The 21,953-nt window shown below is 43.7% G+C and overlaps 1 protein-coding gene across 9 annotated transcripts in view; it reads left to right on the top strand.

The window, feature by feature from the left end:
- Positions 1-20,851, top strand: part of LOC105015240 (disabled homolog 2-interacting protein) — a 191,230-nt gene extending 170,379 nt beyond the window's left edge. For 8 of the 9 annotated variants that reach the window (XM_020053385.3, XM_010878238.5, XM_010878241.4 and 5 more), the window contains 9 exons: positions 1,510-1,654; positions 2,064-2,300; positions 2,414-2,615; positions 3,766-3,956; positions 4,776-5,682; positions 9,441-9,575; positions 12,416-12,618; positions 14,433-14,520; positions 17,192-20,851. In XM_020053385.3, the coding sequence (XP_019908944.2) occupies positions 1,510-1,654; positions 2,064-2,300; positions 2,414-2,615; positions 3,766-3,956; positions 4,776-5,682; positions 9,441-9,575; positions 12,416-12,618; positions 14,433-14,520; positions 17,192-17,359 (2,276 nt within the window). In that variant the 3' untranslated portion in view covers positions 17,360-20,851. The remainder of the gene's footprint in view (positions 1-1,509; positions 1,655-2,063; positions 2,301-2,413; positions 2,616-3,765; positions 3,957-4,775; positions 5,683-9,440; positions 9,576-12,415; positions 12,619-14,432; positions 14,521-17,191) is intronic. The other variant, XM_010878239.5, reaches the window with a different exon arrangement.
- Positions 20,852-21,953: the final 1,102 nt, after the last annotated feature.

The raw sequence follows: 21,953 nt of genomic DNA, 5'->3' as shown, positions 1-21,953 counted from the left end.
ATCTGAGGGAAATATGTCTCTACCTCTGCCTCATATTGTTGGAACATCATAAAAAGATCAAAAAGAGTTCTATGTTGTTGTTTTTTTACCTTTATGTCACCAGCTGACTGGGAACACATTCTTATTTACAGCAACAACATAGGGAGCAATTAGGGCTAACTGCCTTAGTCAGGGTCAGAACAATCGACTTTACACCTGGCCGGCTCCACGGTTTGACGCAACAGTCTTTGGCCTACTGGCCAGATGCTCAAACCACTAGGCTACAGTGTTACTTACTCTCTCCCTCCCCTTTTCTCTCCCTCTCTCTCTCCCACGCTCTTTCTCTCTGTGACAAGGTTAGACCAAGGTTAGTTTAGTGGCGTGTTTGTTAGTGTTTGGCTGTGGTCCCGGCGATAAGCCGGGTGTATGTTCGTGTGTTTACCTCATCCAGCCTGGTGTAGAAATGTACACAGCGGCGGTTTTATCTGCAGAAAAGCACACATCTTTCCTGCATATTCTACCTGTCCCTCCCCTCTGTATCCGTGTAATATCAGAACGGCAAAGTCTTGTGTGCGTGCGTGTATGCTGGTGTGTGTGTGTCTGTGGGCATGTGTGTGTGTGTGTGTGTGTGTTCACTGGTGTGCTTGTGCTCGCGCGCGTGCCCGTCTATATCACTCAGGATTGCGTTAAGAATATATTGGAGCCTTTGTGAATAATGCATGTGTGTTTTATCTTGGAGTTAATGTGCTTGGAAGCCTGGGTGAATAATAGAAGGCCTCATGGAGGCCATAGATTGACTGATTCTGGTCTGCATTGGAGGGGTGACGCGAGGACAGCCAGGGAGAGACAGAAAAGCACTTCCTCACTGATAATCACAAAGACAAACAGAAATGATTACTCCTTATCACTGTCAAGCTAAAGATGAGATCTTTTTATAGTCTTCACACGGACAAGTAGAGCCGCAAGTCAGACATACTGTCAACCCCTCTTTCTCTCTCTCTCTCTCTCTCGCTTTCTTTTCCTTAACCCTCTCTCATCTCTCATCCCTCTATCCCACTCTCCCTTGCTGTCTGTTTCTACTCCCTCACTCCCTCTCATCTCTCCTTCATAGGAAGGACAAGGTTGACAGGTAGACTGGGAGGTTTTGGGGAACGTAGATGGAGGGATGTTCTAACGTTGTTTATGTTGTTGATGTCTGGTGGACTGGGTGAGATGGAGAACATAAGTCCTGGTGTGTACCTGGAATGACCTGGGTCTCCAGAGGACTGAGTCTTTCATGGGTAAATGATGATGATGACTCAGAACAGTGTAGTCCATGTTGAATGAATGGGACTCCCGACTCCCCATCTCCAACCCTGTTACCTCTACAACAGCCTTTGACTTGGGTCTGTGTGTGTGTGTTGGTGTGTCTGTGCCTGTGTGTATGTGTGTGTGTGTGTGTGTGTGTATGCTTTGCGTGCATGGGTGTGTATGTGTTTGGATGCATGTGTGTTTTTGGTGCGTTGCTGACCACGTTGTCCCGTGTTACAGGTGAGTTCATCAAGGCGTTGTACGAGTCAGATGAGAACTGTGAGGTGGACCCATCCAAGTGTTCATCCAATGACCTGCAGGAGCACCAGAGCAACCTGAAGATGTGCTGCGAGTTGGCCTTCTGCAAGATCATCAACTCCTACTGGTAATGATGTTCCTCAAAAGGAGATTATTAATGCAATCCACAAAAACAATAAACGCAAAAACCGCAGCAAAAGAAATCTCTAGTGGTGTTGTTGGTTGCGTTGCAGTTGTTTTGTGTGTTGTTGGTTGTGTCGTAGTTCTTGTTGTTATTGTATTATTTTTGTTGTTTGTTGTGTTGTTGGTGATGTTGTTGTTATTTTTGTTGTTGCTTGTGTTGTTGTTTTTGTTGTTGGTTGTGTTGTTGTTTTTGTCGTTGGTTGTTTTGTTGGTTTTGTTGTTGGTTGTGTTGTTATCTTTGTTGTTTGTTGTGTTGTTTTTGTTGTGTTGTTGGTTGTGTTGTTGTTTGGGTGCCTGCAGGGGAGTGGAAGGTGTCCCTGTATGCTGTCCTTACATCTCCATCCCCCCTGCAGTGTGTTTCCACGAGAACTCAAGGAGGTGTTTGCGTCATGGCGACAGGAGTGCAGTAGCCGGGGGCGACCAGACATCAGTGAGCGTCTGATCAGCGCATCTCTGTTCCTGCGCTTCTTGTGTCCGGCTATCATGTCGCCGTCGCTCTTCAGCCTGATGCAGGAGTACCCCGACGACCGCACGGCACGCACGCTGACACTCATTGCCAAAGTTACACAAAACCTGGCCAACTTCACCAAGTAAGTGTGTCAGTGTAGATTCTGTGTGTGTCTAATATCATTGTCGGTGTTGCATTCAGCATTCACATGATTTCCATTTGAGCTTCATAGTGTTTTCTGTAACTACTTCCCAGGTTTGGCAGTAAGGAGGAGTACATGTCCTTCATGAACCAGTTCCTGGAACATGAGTGGACCAACATGCAACGCTTCCTGCTGGAGATCTCCAACCCTGAGACCATCTCCAACACGGCGGGGTTTGAAGGTTACATCGACCTGGGCAGAGAGCTGTCCACCCTGCAGAACCTGCTGTCAGAGGTGGTGTCCACCATGGAACAGGTGGGGCTACCCGGGCAATGGCAACAAACAGAACCAATACAATGGTGTTGACCGCATGAACTACAGCGGGCCTGCAGAATACAGGTTCCACGTTCTGTGTAGAACTCCAGAGTGAGCTAGTATATGAGTTTTCCCCTTGGTGAGGTCATGTAGTCAGGATGAACTCCTGGCACTAAGTACATAACATTCTCGGCATTAGCTTTGCCCTTCTGCCTTTAGTCGTATACTGCCTGCATGTTAATTGAAGCAGATTCAATAATGTGTACCGCACATTATTGCTTACATAATACAACTACTGCTGTGACTGTCCGTCAATGAGACTGAGTGCTCCATTGGTATGCAAGGAGGAGAACCATGGAGGCATCTAAATGTGAGGAGAACCAGGGAGGCATCTAAATGGATTTGCAGGGATCACCTAGTGCATTAGCCATGGTTTCGCATGGAGAGCCACTCAAATGTGGTAATTAGTAGGTATATTGGGGGCAAAGCCCATAGAGTCCATTAGCGTTTTGCATGCAGTTCTGGCAGAGGACAGAACTGTCCTCTTAATAATTAAAACCCCCGTCCATCTCAGTCGGAAATCAAGTCCTGTCTGCTCTCAGGCTGCTTTATCATTCTCCCTGATGGACAGAATCACAGGGAGATTAGCTCTCTATAATGAGAAAAAGAATACCCCATCTAGCGGATTACTGTCTGGTACGGGCACATGGGCCGACATTTTGGAGGAAAACACACTTGCTGTTTCTACTGATATCCAAGGGTTCAGTCAGTGCCTATGAAAGTTGCAGCAGCACCACATGAATGCTTAAAATGTCCTCAAACAGGAAAGTAGAAACGAGAAGGAGGCCATGAATTCAGACTTAGACAGTGAACCTCAGTAGGGTGACGTTTCTGAGGTCAGTTTTCCATCGCCCATACTCACTAACCGTAATTATTTGATGGGGACGATTGGAGAAGGTGAAAGCTGATCCTAGACCTGTGTCTAAGGGCCTACACTCTTATCATTTTTTCCCCCTTTTATCTAAGTGCATTTAAATGTCCACCATTAATACCAGTTTTCTAAAGGCCTCATCGTCTACACGAAGATACCCCACCCCACCCGAACCCACCCCACCCCGTCTTTAACCTTCAACCCCACTTTAACCCTCAGAGCTCTGCCACCAAACTGGGGCCCCTACCCAGAATCCTTCGGGAGGTGAACACAGCACTGACCAACCCGTCCAGTATGACAATGATCGCTCCGTCCTCCACTGAACGCATGGGGTCACCACCGAACGCCGGGGCCGGTTGCAGCATCTCCACTGGCCTGCAGAAGATGGTCATTGACAACGACCTCTCGGGGTGAGGACGCCGTTTTTCGGGGGATGAGGGAAACCATGGTGGGGTGATGGGTTAACAAGGTTAGGAGAATGGGGATGGACATCGCTCAAATATTTCCAAGCTGATAATGAAAGCTAATCGCTTGTAAGTGAATATCTTTGTCAGGTGATTGAGTGTTTGTACGATGAAAGTCGTTGTTGTCTGTTGTGTTCAACAGTGGTCCTGGATCAATAAGGATAATTAGCCAGTGTCCTGTCCCCCTTCCTCCTTCCGTATCTGGCTGGTGGAGAAACTGCAAAAACCAGGCAGATTTATAGAGGCTGAAGGGAATGAGCCTAGCATTCTAGCAGTCCTTCTTAATTACACCCCATTCACAGAGGGGGGAGAGAAACAGAGATATGGGAGGGATTGAGAGAGGTACAACATAGAGAGGTTGAGAGAGAGAGAGAGGATAATAGGGACATAAATGGAGGCTGTCAAAGTAATAGTCTCCAGACATAAAGCTTTAGGCTGGGTGGGTGAGGTGGTGGTGGGTGGGTGAGTCCTATCTTTCTATTCCACGTGGAATACTGGGAGGGCTGATTGGGGCTCTACATTTAACTGTGTCTGGCATGTGTGCTGACGGGGTTAACTGGTCATTTTTCCATTCTTTAAAGGTCAATAGCTACAGAAGATTGATGTAAAACTGTTTTTACCGAATCATAAATCTCCCTCTTTCACTCATTCCCTCTCTTGCTTTTTTCTTTTCATTCGTTGCACATTTCTTCTCCCTCTCTACACATCTTTCCTCTCTTCTCTTTCCTTTCTTCTTCACTTTTTACTTCTCTCTCTCCCACTCAGTTTGGTTGACTTCACCCGGTTACCCTCCCCCACCCCGGAGAACAAAGACCTCTTCTTCGTTACCCGGCACTCCGGGATCCAGCCCTCGCCGGCCCGCAGCTCCAGCTACTCCGAGTCCAACGAGCCCGACCAGGGTCTGGCCGATGGCAGTAAGAGCCTGTCCATGGTGGACCTCCAGGACCCCCGGAGCTTAGAGACCTGCCCAGGCCGTGGTCCTCCGGACGGCCTGGGCGAGGGCATAACTCCTGGGGGAGTGTGGTCGGCCAAGACCCCCCAGGGGAACGTCACTGGAGGTCCCACACTAAGGAGGCCGATCCAGACCCCCACCACCCCGGTGTCAGAGAGCACCCCAGGCAGGCCGGCCCAGCTCCTGGCCCCCCTGTCTTTCCAGAACCCCGTCTACCAGATGGCGGCAGGGCTGCCCGTGTCGCCGCGAGGTTTGGCCGACTCAGGCTCTGAGTGCCACAGTTCCCAAAGTTCCCATAGCAACAATGAAGACGGGCCAGGAGGCGGAGCAGGGAAGCACAACGCCTTCCTGAACCACGGTGGAGGGGGCGGAGGAGGGGGCGGAGGGAGCAGCGGGGAGGAGTATGCCCGTCGTTCAGAGGAGTTTGTAAACACGCGCCGACAGCTGTCACTCACCGAGGCGCAGCGCCAGCCCAACGTGCCCAGACAGAACAGCGCCGGGCCCCAACGCAGGATAGACCAGCCTCCGCCACAGACCGCCGTCACCAGGGGCCGAACGCCCCCCACCCTGCTCAACAGCGTGCCCTATCCACGCCCCTCCAGTGGCAGCATGATGTCATCGTCGCCCGATTGGCCTGGCAACGGGGCGCGGCTACGGCAACAGTCTTCTTCATCGAAAGCAGAAAGTCCAGAGACCAAGCAGAGGACCCAACACAAACAGGTAGATTACACAAAGACACACACACAGACACACACACAGACTGAAACAGAACCGCACACTCAGCCACACAGACTCACAAACACAGACACACACAAAAACAAACACAGACACAAGACACCATCTCTCATCTAATGATTGACAGTCATTGGAGCAGGCGGTGTATAATAACAGTAAACAGCTTTGTTAACATTTCGACTGGAGAGATGCATGCAGGCATGGGTCTATTATCTCACTCTTCTGTTCTGACACAAGACAGAAAGGTGTTTAAAAGATTTATCAGAATGTTGGAAGAAAATGTCTCATGCCGAAACGCCGATCCTATCCTTGGAACACAGATTTAAAGCAAGGCCACATTCATGTATTTTCTGGAGTTTCAATCCTATTTTATGGTTAGCTTGTAATCAGCAGGTCATAATACAACCCTGTTTCCAAAAAAGTTAGGACGCTGCATAAAATGCTAATGAAAACAGAATGCAATGCTGTTCAAATCATTTTGCCCTGTATACAATTGAAAATAGTACAAAGACAATATGTCAGATGTTGAAACTGAGAAATTCTATTGTTTTTGGAAAAATACATGCCCATTTTGAATTTGATGCCAGCAACACGTGTCAAAAAAGTTGGGACAGAGGCATGTTTTCCACTGTGTTGCCTCACATCTTCTTTTAACAACACCCTGTATGTATTTGGGTTAGGGCTTTACCACAGAGTCATGCTGTTGTGATACATGCAGAATGTTGTTTGGCATTGTCTTATAAATAAGCAAGGGCTTGTCTGGATGGCAACATATCTTGCTCCAAAACCTGTATATATTGTTCAGTATTTATGGTGCCTTCACAGAAGTGCAAGTCACCCATGCCATGTGCTCTAATGCACCCCCATACCATCACAGTTGCTGGCTTTTGCACTGCACTGATAAGATGCCGGAATGGTCCCTCTCCTCTTTAGTCTGCAGGACGTGGCGTCCATGATTCCCGAAAATAATCTTACATTTTGATTTGTCGGACCACAGGACAGTTTTCCACTTCTACTCAGATCTAAAATGAGCTCGGGCCGAGAGAAGGCGCAGGCGTTTCTGGATGTTGTTTATCTATAGTTTCTTCTTAGCATGGAAGAGTTTTAATTTTTTAGCTTTTGCACAATGTTTCATCTTTTGGTGCCTCTGTCCCAGCTTTTTTGAAAGGTGTTGCTGCAAATTCAAAGTGAGCATGTATCTTCCAAGAAATAATAACATTTCTCCGTTTCAACATTTGTTACGTTGTGTTGGTACTATGTTCTATTGAATATAGGGTTTAAATAATTTGCACATCATTGCATTACATTTTTCTTTCAATTTTACCCAGCGTCCCAAATTTCTGGGAAACAGTGTTGTACATTCTGGTCTCACACAGTCTGATTGATGTGTGTGGCTGTGTGTGTGTGTGTGTGTGTGTGTGTGTGGCTGTTGAGTGTTGTGATAGTGAATATTATAATTGAATGTGTGTGTGTGTGTGTGTGTGTGTGTGTGTGTGCGTTATGTTGGGGAGTTGTTAGATTGCATGTTGTAATGTGTGTGTGTGGTATTTGGGGTTGTTAGAGTGAATGATATGCTGTAATGTGTGTGTGGTATTTGGAGGTATTATAGGGAATGTTGTTATCTGTGTGTGGTATCTGGAGTTTTTTTAATGAATGTTGTTATCTGTGTGTGGTATTTTGAGTTGTTGTAGTGAAAGTTGTTATTTGGGTGTGGTATTTGGAGTTTTTACTATGAACGCTGTTATTTATGTTATATTTGGGGACTTTATAATGAATTTTGTATTGTGTGTGTGTGTGATATTTGGGGTTGTTGTCGTAGATGTTGTGTAGTGTGTGTTGTATTTGGGGTTGTTGTAGTGAAACCTGTGATGGGTGTGTTGTATTTGAGGTTGTTGTAGTGAATCTTGTGATGTGTGTGCTGGTGTTCCTGGGCTGTTGAAGCTCATAGTCAACATGTCACTGATAAGCTGGCTGGTCGATTGTTGCCCACGGTGATCTCTGGTTTCAAGGTGACAGGAAGGACATTTTCCTTCCCAGTTCCCACAATGCTCTGCAGTAAACTAGCAATTGATTGATTGGTGAGCTTGGTGATTGACTGATGGGTGTAGCCCAAGGGTTAATGGGGTTGTCATGGAAACCAGACAGACGCCAATCAACATCCATCCTCTGAGGGTTTTGTTAAACATGTTGTTTTTAAGGTTCACTTCCTTCCTCTTCAGATCCCATTAGATAACAGGTGCATTAGAAAGAGACATTGAGAAGAAAATCAATGCTTGATTGAGTCACTGTCTGGCTGCACTAACTGGTTTTTAGATCTGTCTGGAGATGCATGAATTTTTAATAGAGCACCATGCTTATGTACTAAAGAGATTGCAACTATAATTCTAATCTGTGTAACACAGCTTGTAATCAAACCTGACTGACTAGAGCCGGGATTCATTCAAACCTGCGATAGCAATGTTTCTGCACTGTCTTCATTTAGAATATTCATACTGTGCCCACGCATTTCTAAACTGTGAAGTGTGTCTGTGAGTTAATTTACCCATAACTACTGCATGAATACTTGAATGCTGGTTTGATTGAATTGTGCCTTAAATTGGTTTTAGGAAATTACCCCTGTCTCAATCCAGCATAGAAATCATGATTTGGTGCATGTCAACTAAAATTAATGTAACTGGCTGACATCAAATATTTAGTGTCCAATGGCAATGAAAGGAGTTTTACCTAATATTGTTGTAATTAATTCATATACCATTGACATACAAAGCAGTGCTGCTGTAGCTCCTCCTTCATAGTCCTAAACACCCGTCTGTGTCTCTGGCTCTCCCTTTCATCAGTAGTCAGTCTCCTTCTCATCAGCTGTCTGCCTCCCTCTCATCAGCTGTCTGCCTCCCTCTCATCAGCTGTCTGCAATCCCTCTCATCAGCTCGCTGGCTCCCTCTCATCAGCTGTCTGTCTCACGCTCATCACCTCTCTGTCTCCCTCTCATCAGCTGTCGGTCTCACGCTCATCACCTGTCTTGTCTTCCTCTCATCAGTTGTTTGTCCCATGCTCATTACCTGTCTGTGTCCCTCTCATCACCTGTCTCCCTCTCATCACCTGTCTGTCTCCCTCTCATCACCTGTCTGTCTCATGCTCATCACCTCTCTGTCTCCCTCTCATCAGCTGTCTGTCTCACGCTCATCACCTCTCTGTCTCCCTCTCATCAGCTGTCGGTCTCACGCTCATCACCTGTCTGTCTTCCTCTCATCAGTTGTTTGTCCCATGCTCATTACCTGTCTGTGTCCCTCTCATCACCTGTCTCCCTCTCATCACCTGTCTGTCTCCCTCTCATCACCTGTCTGTCTCATGCTCATAACCAGTTTGTCTCCCTCTCATCACCTGTCTGTCTTCATATCATCACCTGTCTGTCTCTCTCTCATCAACAGTTTGTCACCCTCTCATCACCCGTCTGTCTCTCATCACCTGTCTGTCACCGTAACTGACACATCAAATGACACATCTGACACATGCATACTCACACACACGCACAGACACATAAATACACACTCTCACACATTCTCTTACACTCAAACATGCCCCACTAATCTGCTTTTGGGATATACATTATGCTTTACATTATACTGTACATTCCATGTGCATTTCAAGCTTATTCCTGTGTGTACTACAGTGTCAGTGGGCGTGTGTGTGAGTGTGTCACTCGGGTGAGCTCATGTGTGTGTGTGTTATGTTGGTTCCACTAGGCCCCCTCCCCAGTGAACCCCAATGCCCTGGACCGCACGGCTGCCTGGCTGTTGAATATGAATGTGCAGTATGTAGACCATGAGGGGATGGACCCCGAGTCCAGAAACAGAGAGGATCTCACTCAGGCTGAGAAGGTAAAACATCCGTAACCCTTTGTCAATCTCCCCGTAACCTCCTAGTTACCCCTAGTAACCCCACCCCCTCTGCAACCTCAACTCCACTCAACACTCCACCCAACTCCACCGTGTGTAACAGCCCTAACCCCCTAAGTACCCCTCCCCCCATGTGACGTAACGAACCTGCACTACCCCTAACTACTGTAATCAATACTAACCACTATCTACCGTTAGACAACACTTCTGTAACCATCCACTACCTGTGACCAGCCCTAACCCACTAACTACCTATGACCAGTCCTTACCCACTAACTACCTATGACCAGTCCTTACCCACTAACTACCTATAACCAGTCCTTACCCACTAACTACCTATAACCAGCACTTACCCACAATCTATAACCAGCCCTAACCCACTAACTACCTATAACTAGCACTAACCCACTAACTACCTATAGCCAGTCCTTACCCACTAACTACCTATAACCAGCACTTACCCACTATCTATAACTAGCCCTAACCCACTAACTACCTATAACCAGCCCTAACCCACTAACTACCTATAACCAGTCCTTACCCACTAACTACCTATAACCAGTCCTTACCCACTAACTACCTATAACCAGTCCTTACCCACTAACTACCTATAATTAGCTCTAACCCACTACCTACCTATAATCAGCCCTTACCCACTAACTATAATTAGCCCTTACCCACTAACTACCTATAACCAGCCCTAACCCACTAACTACCTATGACCAGTCCTTACCCACTAACTACCTATAGCCAGTCCTTACCCACTAACTACCTATAACCAGCCCTAACCCACTAACTACCTATAATCAGCCCTAACCCACTAACTACCTATAACCAGCATTTACCCACTGTCTATAACCAGCCCTAACCCACTAACTAACTATAACTAGCCCTAACCCACTAACTACCTATAGCCAGTCCTTACCCACTAACTACCTATAACCAGCACTTACCCACTATCTATAACCAGCCCTAACCCACTAACTACCTATAACCAGCCTTAACTTACTAACTACCTATAACCAGCCCTTAACCACCAACTACCTATAACCAGCCCTAACCCACTAACTACCTATAACCAGCACTAACCCCTAACTATCTTAAAACAACACTTCTGTAACCATCCACAACCTTTAACCAGTCCTAACCCCTAACATGTAACCAACACTAACTACTCATAACCAGTTAAAATATTAGAAAAATTTTGAAATTATATTTTGAGTGTTCTAAAATACTATTTACATTAGTGTATTATTGGTATACTTAAGAATTAAATTAGTGTGTGGATTTTAACACACAGAAGTATATTTACAAAATTTAAATAGTACTTCCATTTTATTTTAATTATATTTAATGTACTAAAGTAAAACTTCAGTGGTTCCTCTCAACAACACTTTATCCCAAGTAACTCATACTTTGTTGCCAAAGGACTTTAACTCAAGTTATTCATGTAATCGTGCGGTTATTGTGTGTGTGTGTGGGGGGGGGGGGGGGGGGGGTGTATGCGTGGAGGAAAGGCCTCCTGTTCCTACTGCGGGTCATTCACCTGCTTCTCATCCCAGTCACACATCATTCATTCTCCCGTGCTTTGATTGGCAGTCACAAACAAACACTGTCACCATTACAATTTACTCCTAAACCATCACCCCGCTACACATGGTACGTACAGCCCTGTCAAATATGTAGGAGAACAAAGCTATGCAGCTGCTGTGATGGGATCTTTCAGCAGGACATTTTAAGACTATGCAGAAGGTAATGATAGAACAAATGGGAATAACAAGGAGCAGAGTTTCTATTCATAGCTTTATTTATATTGCACAATGTGTCCAGTGTTTTCCAGGAAAAAGATTGAGTTGACATCCTAGTCTCATAATCTCATTATCTCTGGTGCGGCTAAAACCTGGCTGACATTTGCACCCTTGGAAACTGCTGCAGGATCCAGGATATGTTCCATTCAAACCAGGAAGGCATTGCTTACCCTCCTCGTTTTTCCCGGGTATCACAAACCCTCTGTTGTCCAGGTCCTCTCAAAGGTCTGAAGGGGAGCTTTTCCCAGCTTATTCTCAAATCTAGACCTCCAGGTGTCCTGGTTGGATATTTCTAGTGCCTCTCCTCCCTCTCTCATCTTAATTCCCCTCCCAGTCCAGGTTTACAGGTTAGGGATCAAAGGCAAGAGGCTTTGGGATTTGGGAGATTGAGGAAAAGCTCTCCCAGGAATACTGGTGGCTTAGAAAAGTTTTGCCTAATGGCTACTTTTACAGTCTTTCACACTCCTTGCTCTTCCATGCTTATAATCCTAGTCATCTCGAGTTTTATTTTATTTTCAATATTATGTTGTTTAAGAGCTTAAACATACTAATGGACATGAAAAATTATGAAAAATTTCTACAAATGAAGTGATTCACCTGTCAAGTTTAATCGGAGAATACACTGTGATGATGAGGAAAAAGACACTGATGAGGAGGAGGAGAAAGACACTGATGATGAGGAGGAGGATACTGTGATGAGGAGGAGGAGAATACTGTAATGAGGAGGAGGTTACTGTGATGATGAGGAGGATACTGTGATATGGTCCACAACCATTAATGTGCTGATATTTGTCACTGACCACTTCTATCTCAAAATAACAGGCAAATTAAATAGGCCTATTTTTGTTGGAACTATTGACAGAAACATGAATGAATTGGCACTGATGATGATGATAATGCTAAAAACTCTGTCTTTCACCCGTCACTAGTTGCATGAGGAGGTGGATGTATTATGGTTGGAGAGGATTGACGCTCCTCATCGAAACAGTCCCTCTTGTCTCTCTGTCTCTTCAGTACCAGCAGGAGATCGTCACCCTACAGGAGAAGCTGCGCGCGTCGGTCCAGAAGCTGGAGGAATATGAAGCGCGCCTGAAAGGCCAGGACGATGGGGCTCTGAAGGTTCTGATGGAGTACCAGGCCCGGCTGGAGGAGTCCGAGGAACGTCTGAGACGACAGCAGGACGACAAGGACCTCCAGATGAAGGGCATCATCAGCAGGTGAACATCTTGTGTGAGGATCGGAGAGCTTTCAGTCAGGGACGAGTGAATGTCATGAGAGGAGAGTAGAGCGGGGCAGCGGAAATGGCATCGGTGATGGAGAAAGGGGGCTTGAAAGTAGAGGAAGAGATTGAAGGAAGAGAGGGATAGAGATTTGCTAGAGAGTTAGGAGAGAAAAGGATGCGTGGGTGATGTCAGCTCTCTGCTGTGTTCCTGATCTTATCTCCCATCCTGTAATGTCAGAAGACACACAGCTTCCTTGTTCCCATCAGATCTGTATCACATGGAACCCTGCTAACTAAATTAGAGCCTACACACACACACACACACACACATTCACATTGCACATACGCACATATTGTAGACACACACAGACACCCAGCGCTGGATACATACACATTTCACTGCTTAAAAGTGCCAGATTTCGAAACCCCTAGCACGTCAGAGTGCTTAAGATGCACCCATCTCGCAAATTCAATTAGAAAGTCTACACCGTTACACACACCTCCTAAATACAAAGCAGAAAACGCTGGCCCCAGATTGTCTCCTTTTAATAACTCTATCGACAGTATAGTTTCTACAGATCTAAAGTACTAACAGATAACCACATCTTATTAAACCAGTTATCACATGAAAATCTCAAAAAAAGCTTTACTAGTAACTCATACCCAAATAATGAGGTTCACTTATTCTATACTCACATTTGTGGGTACATTGGAGAAAAAACACATGCCAATTAAAAAGAATGTTTGCTATTTCCTGATAGAGGATTACGTCATCCTCCTCGAGGAGAAAGAGTCAGCCAATCAGCGTTCTGTTCACACTTTGTTATGATTGCTTATGCTCCAAAGCCTTTCTGTTGTAAAAGCCAGAAAGGCTTTTTAACATCCTTAATTACCATGTTTTGGAAGGAAAACTATTTAACTCCTAAGGTAATTCATATAATGAATTATCACATTATCATATGTCATATATTACTACAATCTATATACCGACTAACTGACTACATACACATCACACTGCCTGACTACACACACATCACACTACCTGACTACACACACATCACACTACCTGACTACACACACATCACACTAACTGACTACACACACATCACACTACCTGACTACACACACATCACACTAACTGACTACACACACATCACACTACCTGACTACACACATATCAGACTAACTGACAACACACACATCACACTACCTGACTACACACACATCACACTGCCTGACTACACACACATCACACAAACTGACTACACACACATCACACTACCTGACTACACACACATCACATTAACTGACTACACACACATCACACTGCCTGACTACACACACATCACACAAACTGACTACACACACATCACACTAACTGACTACACACACATCACACTACCTGACTACACACACATCAGACTACCTGACTACACACATATCAGACTACCTGACTACACACTCATCACACTACCTGACTACACACACATCACACTACATGACTACACACAAATCAGACTACAAACATCACACTAAAAGACAACAGACATCACACTAACAAACGACAGACATCCCATTAACAAATGAAAGACACCCCACTGACAAACGAAACACATCAACCTTACAGACTACAGACATCACACTAGCAAACTACAGACATCACACTAGCAAACTACAGACATCACGCTGACTATTCTGTCTTGATTTCACATGGTGTACTGTGGTGTACTGGTCCTTAGTTCTTATAATGTTGTGCTTTGTGTTTGCTACTATCTTTTTAATGCTGTGTGTGTGTGTGTTTGTTTCCAGGTTAATGTCAGTGGAAGAGGAACTGAAGAAAGATCATAATGAAATGCAGGCTGTGGTGGACTCCAAACAGAAGATCATTGATGCACAGGTGACTCAGACACACACACATTCTTGGCCCTTACTCCAACCCTAATTAATACAGATTAGTATTCCCTGTATTGTTTCCCTTATAAGACAGGGCAGGAAGATATAGACATTCTCAGTACCTAGTGTCATAAAACAGTACTGCAGATCATTTGAGAATCTTGGAATGTGAGTTGTGCAAACACACACACACATAGATTTCTGGTCACACGCAAACTTCCAATCCCAAACACATCCTGGGTTTGCTTGAACCTGAAAACCTAGCTCTTTGATGAGTATCTTAATTAACTTGTGTATCCCCACCCCACCCCACCACCCCCCAAAAAAAGAAAATAAATGCACTTAACTTTCTCAGGCACTGACTTATCTCTGGTGTTTAATGGCTTTGATGAAGGAAAGTATACTTTTTACGCATTTATCCAGAGCGACTTACAATTCCTTTTAAGGTGTCTTGGAAAAACAGATGTTGTCAGATGAGGGGGAAACATTTAAAATAAAAACCTTACAATAAGCTGGTTGCATAAGTATGCACACCCTCTTATAACTGGGGATGTGGCTGTGTTCAAAATTAACCAATCACATTCAAACTCATGTTAAATAGAAGTCATTACACACCTGCCATCATTTAAAGTGACTCTGATTAATCACAAATAAAGTTCAGCTGTTCCCTGACATTTTCTTAGTTGCATCTCAAAGCAAAAGCCATGGTCCACAGAGAGCTTCCGAAGCATCAGAGGGATCTCATTTTTGAAAGATATCAGTCAGGAGAAGGGTACAAAATATTTTCCATGGAACACAGTGAAGACAGTCATCATCAAGTGGAGAAAATATGGCACAACAGAGACATTACCAAGAACTGGACGTCCCTCCAAAATTGATGAAAAAATGAGAAGAAAACTGGTCAGGGAGGCTTCCAAGAGGCCTACAGCAACATTAAAGGAACTGCAGGAATTTCTGGAAAGTACTGGCTGTGTGCTACATGTGACAACAATCTCCCGTAAACGGAAGCACGTGGGAAAATGTGTTATGGTCTGATGAAACCAAGGTTGAACCTTTTGGCCATAATTCCAAAAGGTATGTTTGGCGCAAAAACAACACTGCACATCACCCAAAGAACACCATACCCACAGTGAAGCATGATGGTGGCAGCATCATGCTTTGGGGCTGTTTTTCTTCATCTGGAACCGGGGCCTTAGTCAGGGTGGATGGAATTATGAACAGTTCCAAATAGCAGGCATAAAACCTTCAGGCATCCGTTAGAAAGCTGAAAATGAATGCAATCAGGTTATTGTGTTTTCTTTTTTTCTCAGAGATTTCACTTTGTTTTTCAATTGAAATGTTCACGTTATAGGTCACATTAAAGGTGGAAAAAGTTCTGACATGATTTATCTTTGTCTCCTTCTTATACATCACAAGAACCTGGCATTTTAACAGGGGTGTGTAGACTTTTAATATCCACTGTATATGCAGGAAGTAACCCTCCAACCTGAACTGTTGCACTGGGTACTTCGTTTGAGAGAGAGTAGCATGCATGTTATACAGGAACAGAGAAGATAAAAGTAATCTGGGAGTGGTTTACTGCCAAGAGAAACATCACTACACGTCCCAAGCCCAGTAAACATCGGTTCACTTTAGTGGATGGATAGGCTAGATACCAAAGACTCTCAGCAAGGGCTGTATTGAGAGGATAACAGTAGTGCATCTATTATCCAGTTTGAGGTAACATGCAAGTATGGATAAAAAAAATAAAAAATAGCTCTCTCACCTGCATTAATGGACAGTCCAAATCCATAATCCAAATTCAAACGCCCCAATATCATTTTCTCCACCTGTCCTACAGTATGTGTGTGTTGTCGTCTTCTAGGGGGTGTGAAGGGTGACAGAACATGGAAATACGTTGGAGATATTTAATTCAAACTGTCACAACTCTGTGGAGATGACAAGGCTTGGATGGCTGAGCGCAGCACAAATCAGAGCTTCAGTCTACAGACTGAACTAATATTCATATGAACGCTATTCTTCCGTCCCGTCTGTCGACAAGCGTGTGGCTCGACTGTGACTCATTTTTACATTGTAAATTCTGTCTAGCTCTCACAGCAGAGTGACGCCTCAGAGTTGTAGCGTATTATATTCTCATCCAGGCCGAGCCACTGACGCAATAACTCCAATGCTAGTTATACAAAGTTGGAGAAATATACCTAAAAGACGCTTCGATGTCAACTCACAAACGGCAGTGCACACACAGACACACAAGAAGAAACTCATCCGCGCACAGTGGAGTAATGGGAGTTGGGTGTGCAAATAAACAGGCGGTGGTGAGGCAATGAGCCGCTCCTTGAATCAACACACGGGGAGAATGAATATGGAAAGCTCATTAAAGGGAGTGGGAGAAAAGTGAAAAGTGAATTAGTGAGCACCTCGGGTGGATGAACATGAATGTGATGGGCCTTCGGATGATACAGTAAACAACATACACAAACACTACATTTCCATTTCTCCATGAACCTGTCTGGCTCCCTGAATGTCTGTCTTTGTACTTCACCGCCTTACTTTGCACAGGCCTATATTTGGTACCACTCTGTTGCTGTCCTACCCCCCCTTCCCGTCCCCCATCCCCCGTCCCTCTCTAACCAAGTGTCACTCACTCCTCTCTCTCCGTCTTGTTCTTTCTGCAGGAGAAGCGTATAGCGTCTCTGGATGCGGCCAACGCCCGCCTGATGAGTGCCCTGACACAACTGAAGGAGCGCTACAGCATACAGACCCGGAACGGCATCTCCCCCACCAACCCAACAAAGCTCCAGATCACTGAGAATGGAGAGTTCCGGAACAGCAGCAACTGCTAGAGACAGATAGATAGAGAGGGAGAGAGAGAGAGAGAGAGTGCGTGTGTGCGTGCATGGGTGGTGGCTGGCGTGCAGAAGACATTTCCTTATATGGACACTACATATTGAGCAGACTACTGTGAAGGGCCTGGCAGAAGAGGCGGGGCCTTCAGTTTGACAGACAGCTGACCATAAAAGTGACAGAAAATCGATGGACAGAGCTGAATACCAGTGGGCCTTGGAGAGGCGGGAGGAGACGGGACAAGCTGTAAATATAAACTGTCCTGTACCTCAATCAACCGACTTGGATGTTTCCATTGGATGTATCAGTTGCTGGGACAATTTCAGACACTCTTCCCTAAAGCATGGGTCAAACCACTATATTTAATCAACACAATGAGCTCAATTCAATCAAACCTGCATTATGGTATTACGCAGGGGCTCTTTCTCCAGTGGTCAAATGAACTCACTAGATTTGAGTACTGTATAAAAACCTCCATCGACCTCGCAGGTGACCTCCGTCACAAAGTGGGCCACCACAACGACGTGGGCACGGTCTACATTCTGTAAATAAAGACACTGCGTAAACATTGCTAAGGCAGGTTTGAATGAATCCCAGCTAAACAATGTCTCTAGGTCAGACAGTCCCTGCAAAACGCTCTCCTCCCTCTTTTCTTCTTGTCTGACTTCCTTTTTCTTGCTATCCTCGCTTCTCTTTTTTGGTTATATGGACCGTATAAAACAAAATAATAACAAGAAAGAGTCAATTATAGTAGTGGTAAATCTCAAAGAGAAGTATTTTTGTTCCATGCTTAATTCACATCTGACGTATCTCGTTGTTTTAAAAACCAAATAGGAGAAACCCAACTCTTTACCCCTACAACCTACTCTCTAGTCCTGTACATAGTGTGGTACATGAAAAGCCTTAAGTAAAGAACACACCCCTACAATGACCCTTCAGCTCTCCCTGCAAAAACAGCACAACGCATAATACTGTGGATTTGTAAAGGAAAAACATATTGTATAAATATATACTTCACGTATTAAGAACACTAAATAAGGACCTATATGTGAGACTGTGTTAACAAAATTTAATATAGATGTATGAATATTTCTTTCCCTGTATAAAGTATACCTGAGATATAGTTTTTGATAATGTCAAACACGCACGCAATGATTATATAGTATATCATAATTTTGATATTTGATAGTATTTGTCAAATTTGAAGGCAACCCGTTCCAAGGAGTGGGTGATCAAGGGTTAGAAAACTGAATGTACAGTATAGTGTGTATAACAGAGGTTACGAGAAGAGACTACATTTCTAAGCACACAGTAGCCCCACATATATTAGAATACAGAATCCTATTTTATTTCTTCTTAACCTTTCTTTCCAGGTTTTAGAGACAGACCTGGTTGGATTGAGGTTCGCTATAGTGCTGCATCTTTAATGTCGAATCAGTGTTGAAACAATGTTCTATGTTGGTTGTGCATCTCTCTGCATTGGGAGCATGGTCCTGGTTTGTTTGATAGCCCTGTAGCATATCAAGAGAGAGAGTTGCGTTTTTGAACACATGCTGTTGAACACTGATGCTCATAATTCAACTCGCAGGTTAGAATCTTACACGTTCTTAAAATGAAGTAAGAATCTTCCTCCTTAAAACTCTCCTGTTTGCTAATTAATGTCAATGAAGCATGCTGCATCGACACTGTGACCCGCACTTGGCTTTTTGGCTCATCTGCTCGACTCTTCTGTCCCCAAATCCCTTGTCCCCTCTCCGTCTCTGAATGTGACTATGGGGTTGGTCTTAAGATGGGGTCTTTAAGTCCCTCCGAATGATATTCTTGCTACTGTTGGACTCACTCCAATCTCCCCCAGACATTTCAGCATATATAGTTTGTATATTTTTGTATTCCTTTTTCTTACAGACGAACTAATATGAAACATCTGCATGCTTCATTTTGGCGCTTTAACCAGTGGTAGAGCCCAAATATGTCACATTTCTTTTATGTTGCCAGTATCGGATGTTGATGGACTTCAGTTTTCATGAGTTGCTGCAGACAAAAATATATTTAATATGTGATTATATATCATATAATATTATATTGATGAGTGTATCAGGAGGCTGGCCAGCCTTAGATATGAGTGTAAATAAATGTTCACAATATTTTTACCTAACGTTAAAAAGAGAGCCTTTTTTGTAAATGTATCTTGTGTTCAATAATACTGCTGTATCAATTGATATGACATCATGTATATTGTAAATAGCTCCAGCGGTCATCTGTTCGGTTAGATCTGTAGGTTTTAGCCATATTCTCTTCTCTCTACCCCCCGCGTTCAGTTTGATATTTTTCTATCAAGAGAAAAGCACTTCAATAGTATTAATTGCAAAACAAAAAAATACAATGTGAACTGTAAGTGGTGCTGGAAAATGTCAAAGGAACAGCGATCTATGACCCACTCGAGTGGAGAGAGAGAAACACAAGCACAAAACCATTTCTCATTAGCTCAGCTCTATGCACTTTCAAAATGAGGTTTCGAGCATTGCTAGTCTTTCTTCAATAAAAACACCCGTGTTTTGGACTGCAGAAATGTGCACTATTGAACCAATAGATTTGCTATAATTGGCTCAAAATAGGATACTTCAACAATTATCTATTTTATTCCCAGAGCTTGAAGGAGGAAAGATACTGACTGTTGTAGAAAGGACTTCATTCAGCGTTTAATTTAATCTGCATCGCCTGAAGCGCTACGACAATTTCAGATCGAGTCGGCATTTGCAGCTCTTGCCGCAAATGCAGTCTTTGTTAATACGGGAACATTGCCTTCATATTTCAATCACGGTATAACATCGCCTGTACGAATTAATTACAGTTCATAATCGAGAAATTTGCCTTGATAGTTGTTTTTTCTAGATCCTGGAGTAGTGTCCACCTTTCACCCTTAGCAAACTAATGTGTAACTCTACCTTATAAACATCTAACGTATAAACGGGAAATTAATAATCAGCACGATTAATAGACTACTGTTATATCATGTCATCATCTACTAGATGAAAAAATCCCACCCAACTTAATGCCTCTTTCACTAAATAGGGGAAAACAATGTCCGTCAAATTGGCTATCAATTCTAAAACCTGGGTATGTTTCTGGTCATGTCCAACCACGGTTCCGCTGTCATTAAATTATTCAAGAATGTAACAGTCAGAGAAACATGGAGTCCCTGTGGCCACAGCTACTTACAGATCAGTAACAGCCAGTTAGGAAAAAAATATAAGTGAAAACATCTATAAATAAATTGAAATATGTTGTATGTTTTTTAATATCTTGTAGAAAATACTTTTGTAAGTATGTTGAAAGTAAAGTATTTGCTGGATTCTGCTTCCTTGGACAACAGTGACAAAACAATAATGTACAGATGTATTTGTGTTGATAACATATACAAAAACGATGTGGCTGTGCAATTTATGTACATTTGCAACTAGACTTATTAAAGTTTTATTTAGCTATTTTAAGTCTCTGCCTTATGTCCTTTTTGCCACTAAGGTAACTATTGGTTCATGATTGGTTAATGAAACAATCACAAAGGACATGTTTGTGCAAGTGATCTCATCAGACAAAAAACAATTCAATACATTTCCATCCACACTTTATAATTCAGTCAAAACCCCCCAGTGGATTGATGCCTGTTATTTGTTAAAAACTGTTTTAGATGACTGACAGGTGTTAAATCAGATACAACTTGGCCTATAATTAGAAGAAGAAAAAAAAATTCAACGCTGCTCAATCCAATAATGGGGTGATGGAGAGAATGATTTAGATGAAGGTATGATGAAGGGGGAGAGGAAATGGAGGGGTAGTGAGTAGTTTATGGTCTTCCACTATAGGGTGACCTACATACTGTCAGATTGGTATTCCCCACAGTCAGGAGAAAAGGGGGAAAGATGGAGAGGGGAAGAAGCAAAATGCTTCAAAACACACAAGCTGAAAATGCTTAGAAAATGTATTCTATTTTACCTGATGTAGAATGTTTTGATGCCGTTTAGAGTTTACTATATGCTATGTATTCATGGTATACTACAGTATCTCACAAATGTGAGTGCACCCCTCACATTTTGGAAATATTTGAGTACATATTTTCATGTGACAACACTGAAGAAATGACATTTTGCTACAATGTTTACAGCTTGAATAACATTGTAAAATTGCTGTCCCCTCAAAATAACTCAACGCACAGCCATTAATGTCTAAACCACTGGCAACAAAAGTGAGTACACCCCTAAGTGAAAATGTCCAAATTGGGCCCAATTAGCCATTTTCCCTACCCAGTGTCATGTGACTCGTTAGTGTTACAGGGTCTCAGGTGTGAATGGGGAGCATGTGTGTTAAATTTGGAAGCAGAGCATGATCCCCTCCCTTCAGAGACTGTGCCACAGGGCAGTATTCCAACATGATAACGACCCCAAACACACCTCCAAGATGACCAATGCCTTGCTAAAGAAGCTGAGGGTAAAGGTGATGGACTGGCCAAGCATGTTTCCAGACCTAAACCCTATTGAGCATCTGTGGAGCATCCTCAAACGGAAGGTGGAGGAGCGCAAGGTTTCTAACATCCAT

Source organism: Esox lucius, chromosome 14 (genome assembly GCF_011004845.1).
Source record: "Esox lucius isolate fEsoLuc1 chromosome 14, fEsoLuc1.pri, whole genome shotgun sequence".
Lineage (NCBI taxonomy): Eukaryota > Metazoa > Chordata > Actinopteri > Esociformes > Esocidae > Esox > Esox lucius.
Note: the sequence above shows the minus strand (reverse complement) of the source record. Positions and strands in the feature narration are given on the sequence as shown.